At 41.1% G+C, this 25,122-nt stretch overlaps 1 protein-coding gene across 1 annotated transcript; it reads right to left on the minus strand.

The window, feature by feature from the left end:
* Positions 1-7,386: 7,386 nt before the first annotated feature.
* LOC109082185 (zinc-binding protein A33-like) lies at positions 7,387-9,994 on the minus strand. Its single transcript, XM_042737837.1, has 6 exons — positions 9,373-9,994; positions 9,053-9,148; positions 8,716-8,946; positions 8,561-8,583; positions 8,359-8,477; positions 7,387-8,064 (listed from the first exon to the last, which is right to left on the minus strand). The coding sequence occupies exons 1-6, from the start codon at positions 9,766-9,768 to the stop codon at positions 7,520-7,522; spliced, it is 1,410 nt and encodes a 469-aa protein (XP_042593771.1). The 5' UTR covers positions 9,769-9,994; the 3' UTR covers positions 7,387-7,519.
* Positions 9,995-25,122: the final 15,128 nt, after the last annotated feature.

A 25,122-nucleotide genomic window follows, 5' to 3' on the forward strand; every position in this document is an offset into this window, starting at 1 on the left:
TTTTTCTTTGGACATGGGAGATAAGGGGATCTGCCAATATCCCTTTGTTAAGTCCAATGACGATTTAGTGACGATTTAGTGTCGCCGTCACTCCTAAATGCCCTGCCATAGGATTACAATGCGCCATCTGGAAAAGCAATTGGGTTGCATCTTCCTTTGTCTGAGCGTCGCGGGTCACTCGATACAACCGGTTCTTAATAATGGCAAAATACGGATGGGAGAGCGTGCGGTCAGGGTCGAGAGCCTGCCCATCGATGGCACGGACCTGCTCTAAAGCATGTTTGAGGGTCTCATCCTGGGACTATTCCAGGGGAAAGTCATCACGGTTGGAAAGGTTCAGCCTCGCCAGGCCGCTCGGTTCCCCTGAGACCGCCCCACTAGGTCCTGGCACAGATTCTCCCTCTGGGTCATCTGTTGGCCCCATCTTCGTGAGAGGCATGTGAGGGGCGGGGCTGACACTGGGGGAGGCCGACCTTGTCTGACCCTCCCGGTCCAGCAAGCTCCGGAACAGCTTGCGGTCCTTGGCTTGGTGGTGTTCCTGATGCAGGCCCGCAAGCGATTTTATGATCTCCGCAAATGGCGATCCCGATGGTCCTTACGGAGTTTGCATGGCGGAATCGTTCTCCTTCCTCCCGGGTTTCGGCACCAGTGTAACAAAGTTCGTTCATGTAAAGAGGAAGGAGACCGGGGTCGGCGTGCTGAGGCTCGTGGGATACTTTATTCAACAAAAGAAAACAAATAAACAATCGCGCCACATGCGCATGCACTTCACAGTATTTCTCTACTTTGCACTACTGTAGTCTTCGTATCTTTGCGTTTGTAGCTCCGCAGCTTCTCACTCCCACGAGTCCCCAGCTCTCTTGCTTCTCGCCGGTCCTCAGCCGGCTTAAATACCGGTTCCCCACGCCAATCACTGCAACGAGATCCAGGTGTTAATCGTTTTTACCACCGCTCGTCTCCTCACTTAATCTCCCTTCTCAAACCTCAACTAACCACTACTCACCCTAAAAAATCACTTTCAAATTTACATGAAAAAAAAAATGCCATAAAAAGTGTATTATTTTGAACTCATTTTTATTTATTTTAAAATTAGTTAATTTATTTTTTTAAATGGACATTAAATTTTGGCATGAATTTTTTTTTAATTACTTGAAACATATTGGCCATCATGGACCTTGACACAAATAAATACGCAAACTGCGTTATAACCAAAACATTCACCCAAAAGGGAAAATTCAGTCATTACTCACCCTCATGTCGTTCCACACCCTTAAGACCTTCGTTCATCTTCACAACACACATTAAGATATTTTTTATAAAACCTGATATAAAACCTGATCATTGCTAGCAAGATAATTTCCTTTTTCAATGCCCAGAAAGGTACTAAAAACATATTTAAAACAGTTTATGTGACTACAATGGTTCAACCTTAGTGTAATGAAGCAACGAGAATACTTTTTGTGTGCCAAAAAACTAAATAATGATTATTCAACAATATCTCGAAACCACCAATATATTTTTTAATACACTCCTTCATTAAGCTTCGAAGCTTTATGAATCTTTTGGTTCAAATCAGTGGTTCAGAGTGCATATCAAACTGCCAAAGTCACATTATTTCAATAAACGAGGCTTCGTTACATCATAAGTGTTTTGAAATTTCAATAGTTCAAGTGACTTTGGCAGTTTGATACACCTTTCGAACAAATGATTTGAAACAAAAGATTCGTAAAGCTTCAAAGCTTCATGAAGCAGTGTTTTGAGATCGCCCATCACTAGATATTGTTGAATAAAGTTGTTTTGTTTTTGTTGTTTTTTTGTCGCACAAAAAGTATTCTCGTCGCTTTATAATATTTAGGTTGAACCACTGTAGTCACATGAACTGTTTTAAATATGTTTTAGTGTCTTTCTGGGCATTGAAAAAATAAATGATCTTGCTAGAAATGCAGGCTTCACTGAGCCATTGGATTTCATCAAAAATATCTTAATGTGTGTTGTGAAGATGAACGAAGATCTTACGGGTGTGGAACGACATGAGTAATTATTGACTGAATTTTCATTGTTGGATGAACTGACACTTTAAAAACCACAAAGACGCTTTCAGATAGCTTTCATCACTTAATAAATAGACCAACATGGCCAAACAAGTCATACAAACGTTCCATCAAAAACACATAAAATCAACCAAAGAACAATTATGCTCCAGATGACGTTCCATCCCAGGATTCAAAGTGTGACTAGAAATATTGAAAAGAACAAAGAGGACAATACATTAGATATATTTCAAAACATAATAATACTTTCAGAAACAGATGGGGGAGGACAGATACAGTCAAAGACAGATAGAGGGATGACAGATACAGTCAGAGACAGATAGAGGGATGAAAGGTACAGTCAGAGACAGAGAGAGGGATGAGAGGTACAGTCAGAAACAGGCAGAGGGATGACAGGTACATTCAGAGACAGACAGAGGGATGAGAGGTACAGTCAGAGACAGATAGAGGGATGAGAGGTACAGTCAGACAGATAGAGGGATGAGAGGTACAGTCAGTGACAGACAGAGAGATTGAGAGATGCAGTCAGAGACAGACAGAGGGATGAGAGGTACAGTCAGAGACAGACAGAGGGATGACAGGTACAGTCAGAGACAGACAGAGGGATGACAGGTACAGTCAGAGACAGATAGAGGGATGACAGGTACAGTCAGTGACAGATAGAGGGATGACAGGTACAGTCAGTGACATAGAGGGATGATAGGTACAGTCAGTAACAGATGGAGGGATTAGAGGTACAGTCAGTGACAGATGGAGGGATGACAGATACAGTCAGAGACAGACAGAGGGATGAGAGGTACAGTCAGACAGATAGAGGGATGAGAGGTACAGTCAGTGACAGACAGAGAGATGAGAGATGCAGTCAGAGACAGACAGAGGGATGAGAGGTACAGTCAGAGACAGACAGAGGGATGACAGGTACAGTCAGAGACAGACAGAGGGATGACAGGTACAGTCAGAGACAGATAGAGGGATGACAGGTACAGTCAGAGACAGACAGAGGGATGACAGGTACAGTCAGAGACAGATAGAGGGATGACAGGTACAGTCAGTGACAGATAGAGGGATGACAGGTACAGTCAGTGACATAGAGGGATGATAGGTACAGTCAGTGACAGATGGAGGGATTAGAGGTACAGTCAGTGACAGATGGAGGGATGACAGATACAGTCAGAGACAGACAGAGGGATGAGAGGTACAGTCAGAGACAGACAGAGGGATGAGAGGTACAGTCAGAGACAGACAGGGATGAGAGGTACAGTCAGTGACAGACAGAGGGATGAGAGGTACAGTCAGTGACAGACAGAGGGATGACAGGTACAATCAGAGACAGACAGAGGGATGACAGGTACAGTCAGACAGACAGAGGGATGACAGATACAGTCAGTGACAGACAGAGGGATGTGAGGTACAGTAAGAGACAGACAGAGGGATGAGAGGTACAGTCAGAGACAGACGGAGGGATTAGACGTACAGTCAGTGACAGCCGGAGGGATGACAGGTACAGTCAGAGACAGACGGAGGGATGACAGGTACAGTCAGAGACAGATAGAGAACAATAAAAGGAAGACGCAATCTTGGTGTGTGTGTATCCTTACATTTCAGAAATTCCATTGGAAATCCATTATTTTGCACAGAAGAGTGGCAACATGTGGGCTGACTGCCACACGTTTCTTCTTAGGGCTGGGCGATATATCTAACGATATGATCATGCGCATCTACTCGGTAAATCTGGTTCCCTGATAACCGCTAAATCGCCATCACCTGCTTTCAAATGGAGCGGCATTTAATAGACAGAGCCGTAGATCACTGACAAGTTGCGCAATATAGCTTTCATTATCACAGATGAATCGTCTTCGATAATGAACGCGATATTGTGTAGCTTGTCAGTGAACTACAGCTCTGTCTATTAAATGCTGCTCCATCTACAAGCAGGTGATGGCGATTTACCGCTAATCAGGGAACCGGCTTTACTGACGAAATTCGCATGACAATCGCATGCGATATATCACCCAGCCCTATTTCTTCTGTATAATTTGTCCTGTTTTTTTCGATGGCACGTTTCCCTTTGCTTTGGATCCTCTCTCCGGATTAATGCCCACAAAGCACCTAAAGGGTCATGAAACAGACAATATGTATTAAGATCGGTTTGAGGACCTCCCAGAAAGTTTAAGATGTCCACTAATTAAAAAAACAGATTTAACTCAATAGCTTGCTGGTGTTAAATAGGGAGACAAATATATTCTCTTCTCAAGTTTAGAAACATTGTGTTAAAGGCCTCAACAGAAATAACACTTATGACATATTATTAAAAGGAAAGTTCATATATAACTTATCTATAAGTAAAATGCTGGTTCTGAAGTTGTTAGAATTCAACCATTACCTTTGAATGAACTCCAAGGTACACACTGCTTCCTCCTGGTACTCAGAGTGGCAAGGCCGGACAGGAAACTGGGCTGAATGCCCTCACACACAACCTCGCCTTCAATACTCAGCAACCAGTGCCCACTTGTCAAAGTGTCTCCTAAAACAATCAATATCACATGTGACAATAGGAATTTTTACCTATACCATTTTTTTTTTCTATTTCAGATTTTTACATTTACATTATATATTCTATTTAGTAGGGGTGGGATAAAAATTAGATTCTTAAATGCATCGCAATGCAGAAGCAGACGATTCTGAATTGATCCACAAATGTCAAAAATCTATTTTATAAATGTTAATTGATAACATAATGTTGACGGAAAGTAAAAGGTGGAACTCTGAAACATGGAAGTGGGTGCCCGGACAGTCAGTGACGTGCACATAACTGTGTGTATCCACTGGTGCAGAGCGAGTGGCACAGAGCGAGCGTTTTCAGTTCATTTATGGAAGTTGAGCTTCCATAGGAATTAACTGAAAACGCTCACTCTGCTCTGCTTTTAAATTAAACAGCTCTAAGGCTTCCTGGAGGCTAAGTTAGGGCCATGCAGGGCCAATTGCTAAGGGACCAACGTTTTGCCAATGAGCAAATTCTCAGGGTCCTTGCGCTGGCAGCCCTAAGTGGGCCCGTAAAGGGCCAGTGCAGGCTTGTTTACAGGGAACGTATAAGGTATATAATAATTTACTTCCAAATTGTATCCAGAGGCTGTTCGAAATTAGAGAAAGTCAGTATAATCTAAGAGGACTATATATATGTTTAAAAAAAATGAGGGCAAGAACTTATACAAAAATTTGATGTATATCTGTCAAAGTAGTAAACCTATGGAATATTTGTGATAATTAAACCTGTGTATTTCAATTTGTAAATTCAAGAAAATGTTTAAAAATAAGGTGATAAATAATATTATAACTTAATGATTAATTTGTGTATGATATATTTAAACTATTGGAACTCCTTACGCAGCCTTCTCAACTTCCCAACACAACCGCACTAAAGCAAGCTGAGCCGACAACTGATGATAAGATTCAAGTCAAAGGCGCAATAAAACTTCAGAAAAAAAGAGATATATTCTACAACTACAGTAAGTCAACTCGTTTGTTTATTGGTCAGCGTCCCGCATGATCAGTTCATTTGTTCAAGTGTCACCCAGGGGGGCAGGGTTTCATATTTTATTGAAGCTTCCCCGGGCGCCGCCATTGATTAGCAGACCCACACCTGCTGTTAGCATTCCATTGACTCCCATTCATTTTGGCGTCACTTTGACAGCGAATAACTTTACATCTGAGGACTTTTAAAGACTCCATTTGTCCATTAATTATTTCTAAAGAAACATGAAAAAGTATAAAATGCTCCATTACCTTGTATCTTATGTTATGGCCCCGTAGAAGCAGTTTTTGTAAAAATAGGCTAACGATTGCGTCATAACCTGCAACTCTCTGTCACACAGTAGAGAAATTACCGTATGGACAGGAGGAGAAGCTCGCAGGCAATCTTTTACTGTCTATATGGCTATCGGGGGGATTGTGATTATGCAAAATGACAAAATAATTAATCAGAATACTTACCAAAATTTGCTCCTGTTCACGCTCGCCGGCTCTGCATGATTCGGTGGGTGATTCAGATTTCTCTTGGCACAGCTATTAGAAGACTTACAATTGTCAGACAGGTTGCTCACGTCACATCTACGGCATTAAGCTCAGTTTGAGTCTGCACAGTACGCTCGACCCCCAGGAAGTGCGTGCTTCTAATTGACTTCACTTGTCTCCGTTGAATCCAATGGGGTCGCTGTGTCCATTTCTTTTACTGTCTATGGTGTCACCGCACTGATAAGGTGCCTTTGTGCACCCTGTGCAAAAATACACACAAGATTTGCCTGCCGACATAAATATAAACACAAATATCTATAAATAGCATATTTAATTTCAAGTAAAAAGTATTCGGTTGCCCTATGGTAATAAATTAACTATACAAAGCAGACTTTATATCAAACAGATATGTTAAAGTTTTCACATTACCTGAAGTTAGCAAAGGCCCAAAAAAATCCATATCTCACTGGTTACGTTAACCTCTTGGAACAGCACCACTGAGAATTTATATGACACACACATCCTCCATGAGCGGGCCTGACTCTGACCGCGAGGCTTTAGTAATGGGTTTTATTTCGGCGCCCGTGTTAACAGATGACTGCCTGTGCAAAGTTGTTTTACATCATAAAATAATCATGACGAAGTGTGCTGATAAACATGAAGTTACTGTGAATGTAAACTATTAGCACTGAAACATGTCATTCATAACGAAGGAACCCAGAGATTTTCTGCCCATAGCCGCCGGGGAATGTCTGAAATCCTAACGCGATCACGCTACTAAACCCCGCGCAAGTCTGTTTCATGCCCCGCGGACGGAGGATGCTTGAATCTGGGGTTACCAATATAAACTGCAAATGTAGATACCTTCATATACTACAAGTTAACAAACATGAAAAATAAAAAACTGAAGTCACTTACCACAGTTGTGAATCACTCCTCTTGCCTTTAACGTTAATCTCGACCGTTGTAGATCCAACGATGTGGCTCTGAAGATTTGAAATTTACAGCAATATTCTGTCAATTTGAATCAAACCAACACCTGACCCCAGAATGCATTGCAGTTTACAGCAATATGCTGTATTATTAAAAAACAGCCCGCGGCTGTAAAATAAAGCTGTAATTTTTACAGCAATTCATTACGCTACAGTCACATTCATATTTCAGTGTAACACAATCACAAACAATCAAATCCAAAAATCAATCAAGATCCAGTCAACAACGGATGAATAGAACCAAGACCTGCCTTACATTTGTTCTTTTTCGATAATACAAAACAATAAGAAATCCATAAGAAATGTGAAACATGTTTTAGAGTAGCTTGAACAACAGTTTAAGTAGATTTTTTATTGATGAATGAGAAAACCTTTTCCTTTGATTACAGTGTTGTTACTGAACCATAAAATGCAAAACAATGAAAACAACAAATTCTTGTATTTTATCTAAAAGCATAATGATATTTAACTGTGATTTTCTGTTGTTACAATCAGTTTAACTGGTAAGATCCTCAGAGGGGAAGTTTTGCAGTAGTTATATAAGAAAGGAAAGACAGTCTCTGTGAAGGTGGATTTGAATGAGCAGAGACAGATGTTAGTTAGAGGATCAGAGAAGGACACCTTTCCTCTGTTACAGTCCAGCTGAACTCTCACACGCTGCAGCTTCCCTTTAACTTTGAAGCGAGTCAAGGGTTGATCTAGGGATTTTGAGCTGTATTTACTGTCCATGTACTGCACACGCCAGACATTAGCGTTGAAGAAAACCTCTCCCTTCCTTTGGTTTGATGCTGTGGTTATTCCAAGAGTCCAGTATGTATTGTCTCCAACCTCCACATCCCAGCAGTGTGTTCCTGAGTTAAAACCCTCAGATCCCAGAACACATAGATAAAAGTCAAACCTCTCTGGATTATCAGGAAGATTTTGACGTAAATCACTGTACGACACACTGGTCAAATCAGTAGAGAGTGTGAGCCAAGGATGTGCTGTGTTTGGATCTAGAGTCAACGGAGCTGCAAAGAGAATTAAATCAGATTTGAGAATGAAATATGATGGTATTAGAAATGTAAACCTAATACATAAACAAACTTCATGAGGAATATACTGTGTTTTGTAGTCATCATGAGTTTGCAGTACGATCCGATGATCTTATGAAATACAGTTCAGATTCAATTGAACGCCATAGAATTTCAAGTGGTTATTACATTTATTTATTTATTTTTATCATGCATGTTAATCAGTCTGTCTTTGTTTATATCTGCAGTATTTAACCGTTTGTTCTGGTGTCAGATCTGCTGGAGACTCACTGTTTTGGAGAGTTTCCTGCATCTTTCTCCAGACTCTGAAGGGCAGGTTACTCAAGTGATGTGACACATGAATCAAAGCTCCAGAACTCATCTGTGGATCCGGCTGTGAGATCCGGACTCTGGAAGAACATTCAGGAGTCAGAACTGCAGTGGATTTGAGTTCAGATCCACTGAGAGAAGAAACACCAGCAGCTCAACTTACCTTTCCATCGTGATGCTAAAGTTCTGGAAAACAGAGAATTTGAAAAACATTTAAATATATTCTCAAACATAACAGGGTTCCTTCTATACAAATTAATAGTTTGATCATTGGTTGTAGTTTTGTGCACAAACAATGAAGCTAAGTTCAGTTGTCACCTTCAGAAAGCAGACATCACTGTCTTTCATCATCTCCTCCGTGTCTTTGATTGTGTGTGAAAGAGCTGAGATGTGTCTGTTCATCTCCTCCAGCTTCTCCTTCATCATCTGCTGCTTCTGCTCCTCTTCCTCCCTCAGTGCAGTGATTGTAGCTTCTTCTTCATCTCTGAGAAACTGATGAAGCTTCTCAAAATCCTCTTTAATCTGACGCTCTGTGTGCTCAGCTTGAGACTGAAATCACATCACATTCACTTCAGTCAGCTCTGCATTAACACTCACTCCAATAATGTCCATCATAAACTCTGTGAATGTTTGAGTCTTTACTCGATATCCTCACCTTGATGTGTTGAACAGTTTTAACACACTTTGCTTTCATTTCTTCTGCATGTTTGAGCTTGTTTTGTAAAGCTGTCAGTTCTGTATTCAGTTCCTTCTACAAGTTAAGATGGAAATCTGTTAAACTTAAGTAGCTAAGAGCTTTAGTATGTTTGGAAGTTTTCATAGTTATTGTCAAACATATGATCATTCTCATGAAGTAGTCCCATTTGTGCCTGGAATTTTTAAATGATTTAACTTGTAAAGGATAGTACATATACAAATATTACTAGCAAAGCACTGTGCTTAGCATATGAAATGAAAGACATTTTCTGATCATACCTTGTGAGATGGAAGCACTTCACTGATGGGTCTGATTGTGTGATTGACATGTTTCTCTGAGTCTCTGCACACTAAACACACCAGCTGTTTGTCCTCCAGACAGAAGAGTTTGAGTTTCTCACTGTGTAAACTGCAGATCTCCTCAGATCCTGATGAGCGCCTCTCGTTTCTCTCCTTTATCAGTGAATCACACAAGTTTTTTAACACTAGATTACATGGAGGCATGTCTTTTGACGATCTTCTTCTGCAGACGGGACACTCCTGAGTTTTCTTGGTTCTCCAGAACTGTTGAAGACACTCTTTACAGAAACTGTGACTGCAGGACAGAAGAACAGGATCCTTGAAGATTTCACAGCACACAGGACAAGAAAGCTCTTCCACAGATTTGGAATCCATTTCCTCTTCTTCTACAACGATCTACAATTTACTTTCACTTTCTCAACTTTACTTTGAAAAGTAAATAACAATTATAACTACAATCAAAATCTATTTTGTTCATCAAACTTCTCAAAAAATCCTCATTTATGGTGTCCTCCTTTGATCCACAGCACTGGTTTTATCTTTCATTAAAGGAGAAATAATAACTAGTCATTTCCTGAGGAAAGGCTGTGAGAGGGAGGAGTTTCTGATTAGACTTTGCACCATTTCAACACAGACTGAATGTATAATTTTATTTTAACTCTATTTGTGCATTCATCTCCGTGAACTGGAAAAAATAATAATATATATATATATATATATATATATATATATATATATATATATATATATATATATATATATATATATATATATATATATATATAAAGCAGCTCCTGCATGTGACGCATACTGCGCGCAGGAAGTTTTATTTGCGTGTGTTTGTGTGTGTGTGTGTGTCTTTTTCCCCCATATATTGAGTGTTTTATTTAACATTATTTATAGTATTCAATCAGCATGACTTAGTTTTAGAATAATAACATTGGAGATGTGATTGTGCAGAAGAGGACATTCAGTGAACTTAATGTGAGGAGCTGTCAGCTAGCTGAAGTTAAACCATAGCTTTGTTTTATGATGTTCATCAGTTTTAAAGAACCAACAATACTAAATATTAATTTCTAAAGGAGCACATAAGCTGCTCTACTGCTTTAACGTTAGTTTGTTAACAGTTGATTAATAGCGTTTTATGACTGAATAATATAAAAGAGGCTAGATATAAAGTTGTGTTTGTGCACTCTTAGCTGTTTAGCACACAATAGTGTTTTGTAACTGTTCTTGAAATTAAGTAAAATAAATTCAACAGATTTGCAATTAAATCATGGTAGTTGTTTATACAGGTCTAGTACATTACGTCTAACACTCGTATTTCACTCATCGTTTGCAGCACTATGGCGTTTAACTTCAGTCAGACGGGTACGTGAGGCTTCGCCTTTGGAGCCCCTAAAACTACTGCTGCAGCCACCACAGGCTTCGGGCTGCAGACCAGCGCTCCTGCAGGAGGCAGCTTCTCTTTCGGGGCCAGCCAACCCCAGACTCAGACCTTAGGAAACCCTCAAACATCTCAGCTCGCAGGACTTCTCGCACAGCCAACACAGAATAGTGGAAGCACACAGCTTCGGAGGCCAGCCTCAAAGCACCGCCCCGAGTGGAGGCTTCTCTTTCGGGTGAGGCTTTATCTGAAGCAAATCTATGGTTATTTTTTTTTTTTTTTTTTTTTTTTTTTTTTTTTTTTAGAAATGTTCTTAATGTTAGGCTAAAATCGTGCAGTGTGAACTCTGCATTAAGTCAAGTCAAGTCAAGTCACCTTTATTTATATAGCGCTTTAAACAAAAAAAGATTGTGTCAAAGCAACTGAACAACATTAATTAGGAAAACAGTGTGTCAATAATGCAAAATGACAGTTAAAGTCAGTTCATCATTGAATTCAGTGATGTCATCATCTCAGTTCAGTTTAAACAGTATCTGTGCAATAATTTGCAATAAAGTCAATGATATTGCTGTAAATGAACTGTCCCCAACTAAGCAAGCCAGAGGCGGCAAGGAACCAAAACTCCATCGGTGACAGAATGGAGAAAAAACCTTGGAAGAAACCAGGCTCAGTCGGGGGGCCAGTTCTCCTCTGACCAGACGGAACCAGCAGTTCAATTCCAGGCTGCAGCAAAGTCAGATTGTGAAGAAGAATCACCTGTTTCATGTGGTCTTGTCCCGGTGGTCGTCTGATACACCCTAAATAAAGAGGATACGCCCCTGGGGCTCTAGTTGTCCTGGTCTTTGCTGTCTTTCAGGGCTGTAAAGGTCCTTTCTAGGTGCTGATCCACCATCTGGTCTGGATACGTACTGGATCCGGGTGACTGCAGTGACCATTTGATCTGGATATAGACTGGATCTGGTGGCTACGGTGACCTCGGAATAAGAGAGAAACAGACTAATATTAGTGTAGATGCCATTCTTCTAATGATGTAGCAAGTAAATTATGTGTTATGGTAAGTGTTCCCGGTTCCGGTTTACCTAATTAATGCAGCCTAAAAATCCTTTAACGGATTTGGATATTAGAAGCATATTAGTGTGTTATGTGTAAGCCAGGTTAAAGAGATGGGTCTTTAATCTAGCTTTAAACTGCAAGAGTGTGTCTGCCTGCCGAACAATGTTAAGTAGGTTATTCCAGAGTTTAGGCGCTAAATAGGAAAAGGATCTGCCGCCCGCAGTTGATTTTGATATTCTAGGTATTCTATTGCCTGAGTTTTGAGAACGCAGCCGACGTGGAGGATTATAATGTAACAAGAGCTTGTTCAAATACTGAGGTGCTAAACCATTCAGGGGTTTATAAGTAATAAGCAAGATTTTAAAATCTATACGATGTTTGATAGGGAGCCAGTGCAGTGTTGACAGGACCGGGCTAATATGGTCATACTTCCTGGTTCTAGCAAGAGCTCTAGCTGCTGCATTTTGGACTAACTGGAGTTTGTTTACTAAACGTGCAGAACAACCACCCAATAAAGCATTACAATAATCTAACCTTGAGGTCATGAACACATGGATTAGCATTTCTGCATTTGATATTGAGAGCATAGGCCATAATTTAGATATATTTTTGAGATGGAAAAATGCAGTTTTACAAATGCTAGAAACGTGCCTTTCTAAGGAAAGATTGCTATCAAATAGAACACCTAGGTTCCTAACTGATGATGAAGAATTGACAGAGCAGCCATCAAGTCTTAGACAGTGTTCTAGGTTATTACATGCAGATCTTTTAGGTCCTATAATTAACACCTCTGTTTTTTTCAGAATTTAGCAGTAAGAAATTACTCGTGATCCAGTTTTTTATATCGACTATGCATTCAGTTAGTTTTTCAAATTGGTATGTTTCGCCGGGCCGCAAAGAAATATAGAGCTGAGTATCATCAGCACAACAGTGAAAGCTAACACCGTGTTTCCTGATGATATCTCCCAAGGGTAACATGTAAAGCATGAAGAGTAACGGCCCTAGTACTGAGCCTTGAGGTACTCCATACTGCACTTGTGATCGATATGATACCTCTTCATTCACTGCTACGAATTCATGGCGGTCATATAAGTGTCACGGTTCAGGGTGCTTCATCGGCTTCCCTGTTGTCTGTGTCCTGTCATTTTCTGCAGATCGTGACCTGGGCAATCAGCACTGATACTTCAGCGCTGGTGCGTGCAGATCACGAGCTGATTGCCCTCACCTGTCCCTTGTTCCCGTTCTCCCTTTTATTCTTTGCTGTATCTGTCCCTTGTTGCCAGTATATTTCGTGTTGTCATTGTGATTGTGCTGTTTGTCTGTTTCCTCACCTTTTTTCCACTGTTGTGCTCAGGACGTCTTGACGAGGAGTCTTTCTTTTGGCCATGTGCCCGAGATCCTCTGTCTCATTTTCCACGTCCCATTGGGCATTGCACCAGAGGTGGTCTCCACAGGTCCGGATGGCTCTGGAGTTGTTACACCAGGTTTCAGTTTGTGTGTGTGTCACCACACGATGGATTATTTTGGGATTTTCTATTGTACCTAATAAACTGTTGCACGAATCCTCTGCGTTTGAGTTCTCTCTCTTCACGATCCTGACAATAAGAACGATTTAAACCATGCTAATGCACTTCCATTAATGCCAACAAAGTGTTCTAGTCTATGCAAAAGAATGGTGTGGTCAATAGTGTCAAACGGAGCACTAAGATCCAATAGCACTAATAGAGAGATACAACCACAATCAGATGATAAGAGCAGGTCATTTGTAACTCTAAGGAGAGCAGTCTCAGTATTATGATACGGTCTAAATCCTGACTGGAAATCCTCACAGATACCATCTTTCTCTAAGAAGGTATATAATTGTGAGGATACTACCTTTTCTAGTATCTTGGACAGAAAAGGGAGATTCGAGATTGGTCTATAATTAACTAGTTCTTTGGGATCAAGTTGTGTTTTTTTGATGAGAGGCTTAATAACAGCCAGTTTGAAGGTTTTGGGGACATACCCTAATGACAATGAGGAATTAATAATAGTCAGAAGAGGATCTATTACTTCTGGAAACACCTCTTTTAGGAGCTTAGATGGAATAGGGTCTAACATACATGTTGTTGGTTTAGATGATTTAACAAGTTTATACAATTCTTCCTCTCCTATAGTAGAGAATGAGTGGAACGGTTCCTCAGGGGATCTATAGTGCACTGTCTGATGCAATAGTTTAGATGAAGGCTGAATGGTAGCTATTTTATCTCTAATAGTTTTGATTTTAGAAGTAAAGTAGTTCATAAAGTTATTACTGCTGTGGTGTTGGGAAATGTCAACACTTGTTGATGCTTTATTTTTCGTTAATTTAGCCACTGTATTGAATAAATACCTGGGGTTATGTTTGTTTTCTTCTAAAAGAGAAGAAAAGTAATCAGATCTAGCAGTTTTTAATGCTTTTCTATAGGATATGCTACTTTCCCGCCAAGCAATACGAAATACCTCTAGTTTTGTTTTCCTCCAGCTGCGCTCCATTTTTCAGGCTGCTCTCTTTAGGGTGCGAGTGTGCTCATTATACCATGGTGTCAGACTGTTTTCCTTAACCTTCCTTAAGCGTAAAGGAGCAACTGTATTTGAAATGCTAGAAAAGAGAGAGTCCATAGTTTCTGTTACATCATCAAGTTGTTCTGAGGTTTTGGATATGCTAAGGAATTTGGATACATCAGGAAGATTACTTACAAAGCAGTCTTTTGTGGTAAAAGTGATGGTTCTACCATACTTGTAACAAGAAGTAGAATTTACAGTTTTAGCTCTATGAAGTTTGCACAAAACTAAATATTAACATTAGTTAATCATTACAAGACAAATTAGAAAAAAATACACAAAAAATGTGGGCAGGCACTGTATATAATTAATGTTGACAATTTACAGTAGTCAAGCAATGTAGAAAGCTAGTTGATCAATATGAATTTCAGGAATGTGGTTTCCTTTTTGCTTTTGGATATTTGCTGTATTCCTGACTGATTTCAAAATAAAACCTAAATGACCCTAAAAATGCATAATATGCCTTTCTATTTGACTAACGCTCTGTCAGGTCTCTCTTTAATTTGTGAGTGGCTCTGGGGGCTTCATCTGCCGGGGCGGGCTTCAGTTTCGGAGGTCTCACCACTCAGACTACTGCAGCCCAGCAGCCTTTGGGCGGGTTCAGCTTTGAGACACCAAAAGTTCAAGCATCCTCAGCTGCCCCGGCACAGCCCACCCCTGCGCTCTCACTAGGGGCTCAACCCACAGGTAACACTGAGGAACACAACAAAATGAGAGCTTTGTGGATCCTGAGATTACTCCCCCCACCACCCCCCCCCCCCCGTATCACATTGTGCACACTGCTCCTTTTTGAAGGAAATATGCAAAACAATTCAGAGTCTCTGCATCAGTAAGCAATAAAACGAGCATCTTCCATCCAAAGACGTCTGTTGCATTTTGGGGCAAAGCAAAAAAAAAAAAAAAAAAAACTTGTCGAACAACAACATAAAATGCGGTGAACTATTAATTGGTTATTCTACAATTAATTGTACTATAAATTATACTACTATTGGAATATACTGTAAATTGATAAACTGTTTGGGTTGATGACGTTATATATGTCTCTGACAGTGCCTGTAATTTAGCAACTTGTTAGCAACCGTATTTTTTAAGAAATGTTAGTTTTAAAAAATCACAAGTGGGGTGTAACTGGTGTGTTTTATATCGTAGAATAAAACGTGAAAGTATCTAGAGCTTGTGTGAACCACGAAACTTATTTTAGGAGATTTAACCAAACTCCCATTCAAAAACCAATTGACTCTGGGACGATGGAACCGGAAGTGCTAAAGTGCTATCTCACTGCAGGGTTTTCACCTACAAAGTCACATCATAGTTTCACCACTCTATTAACTTTGGAATTAAAACTTCAGGTACAGTATGTAATATGTAGTGTGGCTGTTGCAATATTAGAAAAACTGTAATACATGGTTTGTTGTTGTTGTTTAGCCACCCCAGCTCCCTCCAGCTCTGCACAGAGTCAGTCCCTGATGGCTCCAGTGTCCTCTCTGTTTGCTGCTCCTATAGCCTCAACACCAGCCACATGATTCACATATGAGTTCTGTTACACATCTTCTAGTTCAGTCAAGCTGAATTTGTGTCTGGTACCCAAAACTGTATTAACCCTCTGGGGTCTGAGGTGATTTTAGGGCTCTTGAGATGTTCTGACATGCCTGACATTTGTGCTTATTTCAGCTACTTATAACATACTATTGGCCAATATGTCATATATATATATATATATATATATATGTATGTATATATATATATATATATATATATATATATATATACACATACATACATACATATATATATATATATACATATATATATACATACATACATACATATATATATATATATATATATATATATATATATATATATATATATATATATATATATATATGTATATTATGTGTGGTTATTAAGTTTTGGAGGAAAAGATGTAGCTGAAATAAGGCCATAAAACCCATACTGAATAGTTCTGAATCAGACTTTAGAGTAATCAGTCTTGTAGGCTAGAATATTTACATCAAAATGATGTGAAAATCATCTTGTTTACTAATTCAAAGAAAACAATATATTGATTTAAATTTTGTAAGACATGTTTTGTGATAGACAAGCTTTATTTGAGGGAGTGACAGTGGTCATTAATATTTAGTGATTCACACCTGAGAGACAAAGGGCCCTCCCCTAATGGCCCATCAGTAAATCATGTGACTGTGTGGCAGGTAAGAGAGAATGTGAGGAGATTGAAAAATGTCTTTTTAAATTATTTGCATTTTATTTACAACACAGTATAATCAAAACAAATACATAATGACGGTCAAAGACACATTATTGTGGACACTGATCTAACCACAGAGATGTGAACAGACTTTGAGTCATTCCTGAAAACAGATTCTGTTCAACAAGTAAGTCATACCTGATATTTTAAAGTGAAAAAAAGTGATGTTACATACAGCCAAGTATGGTGACCCATACTCAGAATTCCTGCTCTGCATTTAACCCATCCAAAGTGCACACATACAGCAGTTAACACACACGGTGAACACACACCCGGAGCATAGAGCAGCCATTTATGCTGCGGCGCCCGAGGAGCAGTTGGGGGTTCGGTGTCTTGCTCAAGGGCACCTCAGTCATGGTATTGCCGGCCCGAGACTCGAACCCACAACCTTAGGGTTAGGAGTTAAACTCTCTGAACACTAGGCCACGACTTCCCCCTTAAGTGGTTGCTGCTTCTTTGCATGAATTCAAGAAAGAAAAAAAAAACTTAATCAGCAGTCAAGGAGCTTGTTTTACCATATAATATCAGTGTAACCGAACATCTGCTGTTGGTACAGCGCTCTCAGAGGAAAACAGTTTGAAGAGACTCAAGTGAAAGTTAGCAAAAAAATTGTGAGCATCTGTATATATAAAGATTTTGTAGTCAGACTCACGCATACTTTGTACTATCGTAAAAAAATTACATTTTATATCTGAGAAACTAATTATTATTGTTTAGCACGTTATAAAAATCTGTTTGTGAACAGAGTATTAATAATAAACATGGTCTAAAACATTCTTAGACTCGTAGCAATCATCATGGTGCAGTGTACACTCTTATTACTTTTATATAGGCTATTGTTTTATATTCTGTCTTCTTTCAGCCAAGAAGTTGACTGAGCAAAGCCAGAGAAGAGTAGAAGCAGGAGACAAAGTAATGATGACAAAAATGGAGCAGAGTTTATTAAAAAATAAATATAAGGCATGTTTTATACATATTCTTTGATACATATTTTATATGCATTCTACAGTTTTTAAAAACATGTTTCTTTTTCTGTATGAGCTGGAAAACCCAGCAACTGGTTCAGGGGTGGACAAGGGAGAGGACAAAGCTGCATCATGGCCCTGGTTTAACCTAATAGATGAGGCTTTGGTTCAGAAGCATTCAGTTACTCCTTCTTGTCTCAGTGTCCCAGGCCTCTTCCACCTGTGTTGAGCCTCTCAATGAAGACCGAGAGCCTGAACCAAGCAGACAAATGGGAGCCTCATTGAAATTTTCAGGAAGGAAATGGCCAGAGAGGAAGCCAGTGAAGAAGCCAGACAAAAGGCTGCAGATGAGAGGGTCAACAGACTTCTCAATTTACTTGAGATTCTTGTTAAGAAAAACCAAATTGTATATATATATATATATATATATATATATATATATATATATATATATATATATATATATACACACACGCACATATATATATATATATATATATATATATATATATATATATATATATATATATATATTTATGTATTTAAGTTACATATTTAAAGCTATGTTAAAATAAATTTGTTTAATCGAGCACAGCGTTAGTTCAGTCAGGCCACTGAGGCATAGGCTGCGACCAGCTGATGTGGTCAGCTGTCAAATCGCTCCAATCACTACCATTCTCCTATTAGACACGGGACATATATACGTGGCACTACTGCTCGGTGAGTATGCTCAAATGGCTCGCAACACTCCCTCCCTCCCCATTATAAGCATGAGCATATTACTGTGCACCTTCTGGTTGTCGTCTTCTTTGTTTCAGATCACTAAGGCTTTCAAGTCCCGCCTGGCATGGACTTCACTGCTGAGAGACACTCATCCTCATAACCAAGCTACAGGATAGACGTCCCACTGCCACATCTACACGATTACCACTGTTCACTTTTAAAAACATTATTAAGTGTCTTAATTGTCATGTATTTCCAAGCTGATGGTTCCGGGGGGTTAATGTTTAAGCTCTTGTATGTTCAATTAATTTGGGAGAAAGAACCCCCATAAGGAACCATACCGCCAAAGATAAATTGTGTTCAATAAACTCAAGTAACTTGCCAAAGTGGTCCTGTCTGAACTTGTGTTAGTACTGCAGTGATTTTGTTTTGATATAAAAGTATAACAGTAAGTTGAGAGAATTTGGGAATAAAATACTTAAATTGAGATGGTGTAACGTGGGAGCCGATGAGACGTGAGACGTGCGGATCCATGTGGAGGCTTTTATTAGACAGTGACGTGGTCATAACAGGCATGGGTCAAACAATGGCAAACAGGTATATAGAGGGCAAGACACAAGATTAATCCAGAAACAGGTGGAGGTAAATTGACGAATGTAATCCAACAGGGCAAGGCAAAGCGAGATAATCCAGGTACACAGGCAGGAATCAGGGAACAGGTAACAATGAGACAAGACTAAGACAACACGATATGGCTCTGTATTGCAGCTAACACTGAGAGAGTGAGAAATGCAGAACAATACTTGAGACCAGACAGAAAACAAACACAGAAAGGCTTGGTAAGTAGCTAACACTAGAAGAGTGCTAAACACTACTCGGCAGTGTGTGAGGGGAAGTCCAATGCTCATAAAGCGTGTCTGATGATTGTGCTGTGGTTGTGTGGAGCGACTTCCAGATGCTCTGTACAATCTAGGAGGGTGGTGGAGCAGAGGTGGAACAGGGGGAGAGATGGAGGGCCATGTCCACTTGGAAATGGAGTGGCTGGGGACCGAGGCAGAGCAGGGGGCATGGGTGGAGCCAAAGCAACAGGAGTCCACCAGGCCAGAGCCAACGGAACAGGAGTCTACCAGGCCAGAGCAGGTGGAACAGGAGTCCACCAGGCCGGAGCAGGCGGAACAGGAGCCCACCAGGGCGGAGCAGACGGAACTGGAGTCCAACAGGCCAGAGCAGATGGAGCCCACCAGGCCAGAGCAGATGGAACTGGAGCCCACCAGGGTGGAGCAGAGGACCACCACAGCCAAGCAGACGGGACAGAAGCCCACCAGGGTGGAGCAGATGGAACTGAAGCCCACCAGGGCGGAGCAGAGGACCACCACATCCAAGCAGACGGGACAGAAGCCCACCAAGGAGGAGCAGAAGACCACCACAGCCGAGCAGACGGGACAGAAACCCACCAGGGCAGAGCAGATGGAACTGAAGCCCACCAGGGTGGAGCAGACGGAACTGGAGCCCACCAGGGCAGAGCAGACAAACCTAGAGCCCACCAGGGTGGAGCAGATGGGGCCGGGACCCATGGCAGAGACTGAGGCCTAGAGAAAGCAGAGACAGACAACACAGGCAGTGCATTCATGGTCTCAGGGACCGAGGCAGGGAACACATAAACGGCCCGCATTGCCACGACAGGACAGAAAGAGAGTTCATAAACTGCCTCCATAGCCGTGACAGGACAGAACGAGAGTTCATAAACGGCCTCCATAGCCATGACAGGACAGAACGAGAGTTCATAAACAGCCTCCATAGCTGTGACAGGACAGAACGAGGATTCGCAGATGGCCTTCATAGCCATGACAGGACAGGACGAGAGTTCATAGACAGCCTCCATAGTCGTGACAGGACAGAACGAGAGTTCATAAACAGCCTCCATAACCGTGACAGGACAGAACGAGAGTTCATAAATGGCCTCCATAACCCTGACAGGAAAGAACGAGAGTTCATAAACGGCCTCCATAGCCGTGACAGGACAGAACGAGGATTCGCAGACGGCCTTCATAGCTGTGACAGGACAGGATGAGAGTTCATAGACAGCCTCCAAAGCCATGACAGGACAGGACGAGAGTTCATAGACAGCATCCATAGCCGTGACAGGACAGAACGAGAGTTCATAAACAGCCTCCATAACCGTGACAGGACAGAACGAGAGTTCACTGATGGCCTCCATAGGTGTGACAGGACAGGACGAGACTTCATTAACGGCCTCCATAGCCGTGACAGGACAGAACGAGAGTTCATAAACGGCCTCCTTAGCTGTGACAGGACAGAACAAGAGTTCACAGATGGCCTCTGTAGCCATGACAGGACAGAACGAAGATTCACAGACAGCCTTCATAGCCGCGACAGGACAGGATGAGAGTTCACAGATGGCCTCCATATCCGTGACAGGACAGAACGAGGATTCGCAGACAGCCTTCATAGCCGTTACAGGACAGGATGAGAGTTCATAGACAGCCTCCAAAGCCGTGACAGGACAGGACGAGAGTTCATAGACAGCATCCATAGCCATGACAGGACAGAACGAGAGTTCATAAATGGCCTCCATAGCCGTGACAGGACAGAACGAGAGTTCACTGATGGCCTCCATAGCTGTGACAGGACAGGACGAGACTTCATTAACGGCCTCCATAGCCATGACAGGACAGAACGAGAGTTCATAAACGGCCTCCATAGCTGTGACAGGACAGAATGAGAGTTCACTGATGGCCTCCGTAGCCATGACATGACAGAATAAGGATTCGCAGACGGCCTTCATAGCGATGACAGGACAGGACGAGAGTTCAAAGACAGCCTCCATAGCCGTGACAGGACAGAAAGAGGATTCGCAGACGGCCTCCATAGCCGTGACAGGACAGGACGAGAGTCCACAGGTTGATACCACTGACACCTCTGGAGGTTCTGCAGCGGATGCTGCCACCTCTGGAAGTTCTACAGCGGTACCCACAGAAAACAGGGGGAGTTCATTAATAGTCTTTTTAACAGGGCAGAAACAATGTTCATCAATGGTTCCATCGACAGTGACATAACGGGCTGAAAGTGTGTTGCTGGGCGCCACCACCACGCAAGGAGCTGAAGCGAGCGCCTCCGCCTCAGGAGGTTCAGCAGCATGTGCCGCCACCTCTGGAGAAACTGCAGCAGACGCCATCGCCTCGGGGGACACAGCAGCAAGCACCACTACCTCGAAAGGTTCTGCAGCATAAGCTACCACCTCTGGCGTAGGCATGGGCCGATTACCGGTTTCAAGTTATACCATGATTTGAAAATGTCACGGTTTCAAAACCACTAATATTTTCCATTATACTGTTCCTGCGGTATGCGCTGTTTTCCATGTCTCCTCAAAGACTGAAAGAGTAGGAATCCCTCAGGCTGAGTGCAGTGTAGAGAGTAACACCGACCCCTCCTCCTCCTGTTAGTGCGAGTGAGCGGTCAGTCACCTGTGTGTAGGATGACCGAACTTAAGGCCCGGGTAGACTTCACATTCAGCGTTCCTTTCCATCTCGCGCACAGCTTTCAAAAGTCCTCTTGATGATGAAAATAATGTAATGCCGAAGGTGTACAGATGGCCGAAATATACTTTGGCATTTATGCGATTGGCAACTGGCCATTTTTTGCCTTATTGCAACTCTCTGTTCTGGACTTGCAAAAACTGCGTTGCAATGCAATCATTTTCCAAAATGTAATTTATGTGAAAATATGAAGTCTGTAAACGCCCGTTAACACAAGCCAGAGACGCTGAAGATGGATGCACAGAGAAAAATACTGTACCAGGCAGATCACTCACTGTTCATGATGCACAAACTATTGGAAGAAAATCCTCAATATTGATTTGGGGGTTTATATGAATGTGTTTCTGAGGGGAGATGACTGTCTTCTGAAAAGTTTACTTGGTATAATTTCACAGAGCTTGTTAGAACATTCTGTTTTTGCTTCAAATTGGGTTATTATTAAATCAAATTATGTGTATGATTATTATTATATAACTAAATGATATGAAATGATATAAATGAAATGTATATGAATTATATAACTAAAATTAAATAACTGTAATTACAGATTTAGTCTGTCGGCAAACGTAATCCAACAGGGCAGGGCAAAGACAGATAATCCAGGTACACAGGCAGGAATCAGGGAACAGGTAACAATGAGACAAGACTAGACTAAGACCACACAATGGCTCTGTATCGCAGCTAACACTGGGAGAGTGAGAAATGCAGAACAATACTTGAGACCAGACAGAAAACCGAGCGGCAACCTCCTGCTCTCTCTCGTGAAGCCAACAAGGAAGTGACTAAAACTGCAATTCATCGACTGCCCGCTTGAGGCTGGCTGCAAAAGGGAGTCAGTCCCATAGACTCCCAATGTTAAAATGCCCAACTTTACAGCAGAAAAAAACATGTTTACAGCCTGGTTCAAAAAATTATTTTGGTCTATATAGCTAATTTTGCCCTTCATGACAACTGTGAGGCGGTGATTTTTTTTTTAAACTCATCCATTTAAATTATATTAAGCCTTAAAGTTCTGCATAATTAAAGGCATGGCCACTTGAGTGACAGGTGTATTGCCGCTGCTGACACTGCCGTCGAGCTAGGTGGGCATGGCTTCACCAACCAGCTCCCGCCTTTTTGCCCATTTTCGATTATCCGGGAATGGCGCGCCGTGACGCGCTGCCAAGATGGCGACAGCCTGCTCTGCACACTTTGAGCTTCAAAAACGCTCTTCAGGAGTCTATGGGTGACGTCACGGACACTACGTCCATGTTTTTATACAGTCTATGCAGAAAACAAACACGGAAAGGCTTGGTAAGTAGCTAACACTAGGATAGTGCTAAACTTTAAACAATATTCGGCAGTGTGTGAGGGGAAGTCCAATGCTTATAAAGCGTGTCTGATGATTGTGCTGTGTGTGTGAATGGTCTCAGGTGCATGGTGTGATTGTTATCAGGTGAAAGTGATTGGAGCAATGGATCATGGGAAATGTAGTCCAGCGTGTACTGTGTAGTGTGAGTGTCTGTGTTGTGGATGATGACCTCTGGTGGTGAATTCATGGAATTTCAATGACCAGTTTTCAATGATGTTCCAGTCTCAATTGGTTTGATTTGATTTAAATTTGTTCTAATTAATTAGTACTTAACTCATGTCAAGTCAAGTCACCTTTATTTTGTATAGCGCTTCATACAATACAGATTGTGTCAAAGCAGCTTTACAGTGACAAACAGAGAATAGTTTGTCAATCATGCGAATGGACAACAACAAACATTAATTTTTAAGTTAAAAATTAATTCACTGTAGTATTCCTAAGATGATGATGCTTTTAAAAACATATAACGTATATTCCGGATATAAAATAAATATCCATAAACCTCAAATTTTTATCTATAATTTTAGACCCAACTTACATATAAAACGAAAATATGATTTTAATTGGAACTCTAAGTCAATAAAATATTTGGGGGATAAACCTAACAAAAGATATATCAAAACTCTTTGAAAGTAACTATAGCCCCATTAATGAGGTTACATCGGATATTTCAAAATGGACTCTGCTCCCAGTAGACGTGTAATCGAACAGAAATAATTCAAATTAACATTTTACCATGGATTCTTTATCTTTTTCAGTCACTCCCTCTGGAGGTACTGCAAAAACAATTTAATGAATGGGATGGTTTGATTTCAAGGTTTGTCTGGAATGGTAGAAGACCTAGAGTAAAAACATAGCAGTTGACAAAAGAAAAGGGAGGGAGAGCTCTACCATGTCTTCAGGATTATTATTATGCTGCACAATTGAAACCCTTAGTATGCTGGTGTATAGTAAGCTGTGAATCAAGGTGGAAAACCCTAGAAGTTTCACAGACGGATACACCTATACAGTCAATACTAGGAAATAAAAATCTAGCTGAAAGAAGCTATAACAGATTGAATACTTGGACTGTATTTGCATTGAGGGTATTGTTTAGGGTATTGAAGAAGTCACAATTAGAGAAACAAGCTGGAATATTAAGATGGATAGCATTTGACCCAGGTTTTGAGCCGGCTAGGATAGATGACAGATTTAAACAATGGGTTTGGAGAGGTATCACATCTTATTGTTCAGTCATCTCCACTGGAAATCTACAGAGTTATCAGTTCATTTCAAATACATTTGGAGTAGAAAAGCAGGTCTTTTATAGATATCTGCAAGTTAGATTATTTTAACAACAACAACAAAAAATTTTTGCACATCAGCATTTGGCAATTATCTGCCATCCTTCTCCTCTCTTCACCTTACAAGCTCTGTCAGGTTAGATGGGGCAGATGCACATTTTCAAGTTTCTCCAGAAATATTTGATTGGGTTCAAGCCCAGGCTCTGGCTGGGCCACTCAAGGACATTCACAGAGTTGTCTATAAGCTACTCTTGCTGTGGGTTTGGGGTCATTGTCCTGTTGGAAGGTGAACCTTCTGCCCAGTCTGAGCTTTGGACTGGGTTTTCATTAAGGCTATCTCTATATTTGCTGCACTGAGCGTTCCTTCTACTCTGACGAGTCCCTCAGTCCCTGCCACTGAAAAACAGCCCCACTGCATGAGGCTGCTAACAGCACACTTTACTTTTGGGAAGATACTCTGCAGGTGATGAGCAGAGCTGGTTTCCTTCAAACATGATGCTTAAAACTGAGGTTCATCAGACAAGAGAATCTTGTTTCTCAGAGTCTGAGGGTCCTTTA

This window comes from Cyprinus carpio, chromosome B14, assembly GCF_018340385.1.
Source record: "Cyprinus carpio isolate SPL01 chromosome B14, ASM1834038v1, whole genome shotgun sequence".
Classification (NCBI taxonomy): Eukaryota; Metazoa; Chordata; class Actinopteri; order Cypriniformes; family Cyprinidae; genus Cyprinus; species Cyprinus carpio.

What these genes read in the sequence shown, in the direction of transcription:
- LOC109082185 (XM_042737837.1), bottom strand. Translation starts at nt 9,768, where the DNA reads ATGGATTCCAAATCTGTGGAAGAGCTTTCTTGTCCTGTGTGCTGTGAA. An exon ending in AAGTGCTTCCATCTCACAAG is followed by an intron (nt 9,149 to 9,372) that starts GTATGATCAGAA and finishes CTTAACTTGTAG; the next exon opens with AAGGAACTGAATACAGAACT. An exon ending in AAACTGTTCAACACATCAAG is followed by an intron (nt 8,947 to 9,052) that starts GTGAGGATATCG and finishes ATGTGATTTCAG; the next exon opens with TCTCAAGCTGAGCACACAGA.